This window comes from Octopus sinensis, linkage group LG4, assembly GCF_006345805.1.
Source record: "Octopus sinensis linkage group LG4, ASM634580v1, whole genome shotgun sequence".
Classification (NCBI taxonomy): domain Eukaryota; kingdom Metazoa; phylum Mollusca; class Cephalopoda; order Octopoda; family Octopodidae; genus Octopus; species Octopus sinensis.
This window is the reverse complement of record NC_043000.1, coordinates 83,008,871-83,014,870: the sequence shown is the minus strand read 5'-3', so window position 1 is coordinate 83,014,870 and position 6,000 is coordinate 83,008,871. Positions and strand designations below refer to the sequence as shown.

The 6,000-nt window shown below is 35.6% G+C and overlaps 1 protein-coding gene across 1 annotated transcript in view; it reads left to right on the top strand.

Moving 5' to 3' along the window:
* The window catches only part of LOC115210519 (cilia- and flagella-associated protein 54-like), a 229,776-nt gene that overhangs the window by 183,941 nt on the left and 39,835 nt on the right, over positions 1 to 6,000 (top strand). Inside the window, exon 48 of the mRNA XM_036502203.1 lies at positions 920 to 957. Coding sequence (XP_036358096.1) covers positions 920 to 957 — 38 coding nt within the window. The remainder of the gene's footprint in view (positions 1 to 919; positions 958 to 6,000) is intronic.

The following is a 6,000-nucleotide window of genomic DNA, read 5'->3' as shown; positions in this document are numbered from 1 at the left end:
TATGGCGGTTCTTGAGATATCTTGTCCACAGACAAACAAACAAACACGACTGAAAACAGTACCTCTGCTTTCACTAAGGTGGAGGTAATAAGGGCTGCAAGCCAGTTTATTCTACATTACCTCAGTTTACTGGCCTTGTTAAGAATAGGTACCAAATCATGAAGGAATGTTGTCTGTGTTAGACCAGCTGTCTATCTTGTGATAAATAAGTAAGTAGTGTTGGCCCACAAAAGGAGACATTGACATTTTCAGGTCTTTGCATTGTGAGAGCTAACCCTACTAAAGTCAACATTACTTTTCACACTTCTAGGGTTATTGAAATAAAGTATCAGTCAAGTGATAAGGTTGAGCTCTCTCTCTCTTTCTTTCTCTCTCTCTCTACCTCTCTCTCTCTCTCACACACACACATGTGCACTCACACACACGCACACGTGCGCGCACACACACACACACACACACATACACACCCGGAACTGACAGTGCTGCACTGAGAGAAAGATGCATAAGTGCCCACCTACAGTATCCCTTTCTTCCAAGACTCAATTTCATTCTATCAGACAGGAAAAATGTGGTTACTGGGAATCTGGTAGTGTGTGTGGCATATGATGACGATAAGTATATTATATTATGGTATATGTGTATGTAATCGACTAGCCCCTCCTGTGAGCATACAGATAAAATATTCAATATGTATGATGAGATGGCTAAAAAAATTACAAAGGCATTTTGTTAATAAGGAACATATATAAAAGGATAATAAATTAATATTTAAAAGCACAATTATTTGCTCAGGCATAATTTTAAATGCTAAAACAGACTAAATGCTGCTAAGCATTTTGCCTGGATTGTTAATGTTTCTGCTAGCAGATTTATATAGTAATTATTAATTATGTTTTTATCTTTCTTTCATTTCAATTAGTGCCACAATTATTAAAATTGTACATGGACATGACGGTGGTAAGTACAGCTGTATTTTTGTGTTCTTTATTCTTCTGATTTACATATAGTCCCATGAAAAATAAATTTGGTCCATTTATAGTTTGAGCAAGGCTGATTACAGTAAAAGTTTGATAACTCTCCTTGAAAGCTCTTTTCATTGGTTGTCTGTTTCTTTCAGTTGCAATAGAGAGAATCATTTTGTTAGGTGTGAGTTTTGTTTTATCAATTAATTTATTAATTTATTTATCTTGTGTCAGTTACTTCCACTTATTCTATGTAGAACATTGAACAGCAACAAAAGATTTCCATCCTCTGTGGTCTTCCACATCCTATTAGCTCAATGCCTCTGCATCTAGATCCTTTAGAATTGTCTTCTTCCATGTCATTAATAGGTATCCATATTTCCTTTTCTCACCTTCTGGCTTGCAATTGAAGGAGAGATTTGGATGTCTTGTTGATGGCATTTTAAAAAATGTCCAAGAAACCTCAGATGATGATCTTTCACTGTGATGTTTAGTCGTTTCTGACTGGTTCTCCCATAGACTTCTTCATTAGTTATTCTGTCTTGTCACGAGACATTGATAATCCTTTGGAGGCACCACTGATGGAATACATCTAGCTTGTGGATGAGTCCTGCTGTCATCTTCCACATTTCACTGACCAAAGAACTGTAGAAAACTATCTTGCTTCTTAGAGTCATCTGATTTATCTTATTTTGTATTGGTGAAGTAAATTTTATTTAATGAAATGAAGTACAAGACATCACATACTTTTCCTACAATTATTATTTTTCCATTTCAACTATAAAGTACTTAATATGCATATATAGAAGAAACTATTTTCATCTGTTTAAACCTTTTCAGTGTGAAGTAAAGGTTTTTTAATTCCATTTCATTATTTACACTGCAGTGGGGATAAGACAAAATATATGGAGAGAGCATTTCACTTTAAAAAAAATCATTTCTGTTGGTAGTTCATAGCTCATCAGTTGTATAGAAAGATGTGGAAAAATAAACATAATTTTAAAATTTATATTAGAAAGATGCTATAAGAAAAGTGAGAGCTGATTGCTGGTAATCATTTCCCCAGAGCTGAATCTGTAGGGGAATTAAAGAGAAAATACTAGGCATGGAAGCTAAACCCAAAATCGAGGGGCCTCAAGGTAAACTTAGCAAAGACAAAAGTTTTAGTAAGTAAGAAAGTGGGTGGATCTTCAGGGAAGATACTTAGTATCTTCAGGGAAATGGTCTTACTTGATATGTAGAAAAAGAGTAAGTATAAACTCCATAGGCTGTACCCAAAGTAAGCTATGAACATACAAAAAGTATAGCAGAATAGTGGAGAAAATAATCTTTGTATGTGATAGATGCCCTGGAACAGTACATACTATGAGCACACAGGAAATGGATTCTCTTAGATGCCCAGATGGCTCACTAGAAATAGGTAATAGCTTTTGTTATCTAGGGAATGTAATTAGCAGGGGATATAGTTGTTCTGAATGTATAGCAGCAGGAGTAAAAACAGGTTAGAAAAAGTTTAGGGAGCTTCTACAGTTGCTGGCAACAAAGGTATTTTTCCTCAGGACAGAGTGTATGATTTTTGTTTTAGAACTATGAACTATGATGATGCATGTTAGTGAGACACGGGCCCTGAATGTAGAGGACTTGAAATGACTGTAAAGAAATGAAGCAACTATGTTTCATTGAATGCACAATGCAAGTGTCCATGAACAACATAGTACAAATGTGCTGAGAGTAAAACTGGGTATAAGAGGAATCAGATGTAGTGCACAAGAAAAAAGATTGCATTGGTTTGGACATGCTTTGTGTATGAATGGGGATAGCTATATAAAGAAATGCTTAAAGAACTACTAATCACTTAATGTGGATAGAGCTTGTCTAGAAAGACGTCGGAATAAGTGGTGAAGGCTGATCTCTAGATCTTGAACTTCATGGAAGAGATGACAAAGGACTGGGATAATTGGCAATCTGCAGTTCTTGAGAAGACCTGCCCAGCTCAGCACAACAAATTTCTGGAAGCACTCTGTGTGTGTGTATGTGTGTGTGTGTTTGTTCACTAGTGTGAACATGTTATCTTTAAGATAGCATTTTTTACATGGGTTTAATATCATTGTTTCATATATTCCTATAGTGTATATGTGTAAGTATACATATGGCATGCATGTGGGAAAAACGCTGGCAAGGCATGCAACATGAATGAAGCTCAAACATCAATTATGGAAAATGTATAGTAGTGCTATAAGATGAAATGCAACTATGTTAAAAGAATGTGCATTTATGAAGCAATGAAAAATTACTACCTAAATACTGGCAATAAATTTTAATATACATACATACATACATACATAAATACATACATACATACATACATACATACATGAATGCATGCATACATACATACATGCATGCATACATGCATGCATGCATGCATGCATACATACATACATACATACATACATACATACATACATACATACATACATACATATGTATGTACATATGTAGATAGATAGACAGATAGACAAACAGACAGACAGACAGACAGACAGACACAGGCACACATGCATGCACACACTGACACACATACACGCACACTATGATGCACAAGTTGGACTGACAGGTGAACTGAAGGATCACTTTTATGAGTACCTTCTGAAGATTACCTCAATGGTAGATGACAAAATCTTTATTACTGTGGCTGGTGATATCCACAGACATGCCAAGCAGTACTCCATTGGATTTCTTGCTGAATATGGAGGTTATGGCTTTGGTTCTAGAAATGAGGCGGGAACAAGATTACTGGCATTCTCTGGGGCTAATGACTTGTTGATCTGCAACACTAAGTTTAGAAAACTCACCAGCTACTTGATCACCTATAAATACAGTAAACGCAAAAGCCAAATTGACTACATTCTCACTAGAAAACATGATAGGCTTGTGAAAACAAAGTTCTTTCCTGGTGAAGAATGTACTTCCCAACTTAGGTTAGTTATAAGTGACTTCAGACTTAAAGGTAGAACACAAACCAATCTGGAAAAGGAAAAACTGGAAGCTTAGAGATCTTTCAAACAGTCAAAGATTTAGAGATGTATTAATTAAAGCATTTGATGAAAAGGAGACAATAGAGATGTATAACATAGAGGACAATTAGACATTTTTACAAGACAATCTACTAATGGCTTCAGACTAAATTTGTGCTTAGTGCAAAATTCCATCCAGACCAAGGGTGATATGGTGGCAGAACAGGGAAGTAGATAGAACAACAAAAGTGAGGAGACAGGCTCAAAAGGTTTGAGAGAATGGGGGCAGCAAAGAACTTTACCCAGTAGCTGTAAGAGAAACTAGAAGGCAGGTCTATTTAGCAAGGAAGATGCATAAAAGAAAGGTTTGCCAATGTTCTATACCCTGAAGATCAATGACATGAGGTATTCCAGATTTCAAAGCAGTGTAGCAGAGAAAGTTTGAGATGCTGTGGGACAGAAATGTGTGTGGAAGTATGATGGTATGCTTGCATTTAATGATTCTGAAAAGAAGGAATGCTATTATGACTGGTTATTAAATGTGGAGAATGCATTGGGAAAAGAGAGTCTTCCTAACGTGAACCTGACAGAGAGTCCAGCCATTCATGTTGACTGTAGAGTTATAGATAAAGTAATTAAGAAAAGAAAAACAGAGAAAAGCCCCTGTTCCATCAGAAATTACCTGTGAAATGCTTCAATTATCTGGCAGTGTAAGATATGGCCTAGTCACATGTATATTTAATTAGTTTGTACAGGAAGGCATCATACTCTATGATTGGTGTAGTAGCATCATAGTCAACTGTTACAAAGGTAAAAGAATTGCCGTGGGAAGAAGTAATTACAAAAATGTCAAATTACTGGACCAGATTATAAAAGTCACTGAAAGAGTCATAACCCTTTAGAAAGAGGGTTAACCTAGATGAGATGCTGTTTGGTTTCGTGCCTGGAAGAAGCAGTATTGAATAGTATTCAGCAAAAAGTAAACCACTGTACTTGGCATTCATTGACCTGAAGAAAGCCTCTGACAAGTTGTTTCAAGCCCTCGTCTAGTGGTTGATGTAAATGCTAGGAGTAGATTAATGGCTAGTGAGAGCCGTTCAAGCCGTGTACAGTGATGCTATTAGCAAAGTGAGAGTTAACAATAAGTACAGCAGTGAATTTAGTGTGTATGTAGGAGTTTATCAGGGTTCGGTTATCAATTCCCTCTTATTTATTACAATCCTCCTGGCCATAACACAGGAATTTAAGACTACTTGCCCATGAGAACTCCTCTATGCTGATGAACTTGTTAATATAGCTGAAAGTGTAGAAGAATTAGATTAAAATTCCAAGTATGGAAACAAAACTTGGAATCATAGGATTTTAAGGTTAACTTAGCAAAGATTAAAGTTCTAGTTAGCAGGAAAAAAAACAGAACACTAATCCCTTTGGGTAAATAGCTCTGCTCCATATGTAGACTAGGTGCAGGTAGAAATTCCATATAGTATGGTCAATGCAAACTATGGACACACAAGAGATGCAGTGGATTCAAAGGAAGGTTAACAGAGAAAGTAGAATTTGTTTGTGGTAGGTGCACAGGAGCAATAAATAATGGTTTCAAATTCCGGGACAAGGCCAGCAATTTCATGGGAGGGATAAGTCAATTACATTGTAATCTACTACCCTCCTCCCTAAAATTTCAGGCCTTGCACCTAATGTAGAAAGGATTATTTTTGTTAGTAAAATAAATCTAAGTTTAATGGAATGAAGTATATCTTATTACATGATATTTCTACATTTTCATTTTTTTCTTCTCATGTCAACTAAATAGTCTTTAATACTCATATATAGCAGAAACATCATTGAATTCAGTTGTATCTTCTCAATTACAAATTCTAAAATAATCAATAAAAATGCATAGATAAAATTGTGTTAAATCATGGGTTATTCCATCATGCCATATTATCTGTCAATTAGTTCTTCAAAATCTGAAATAACTGAATTTTTTATTCTTGATAATATTTTCAATGAAATCAACAAGT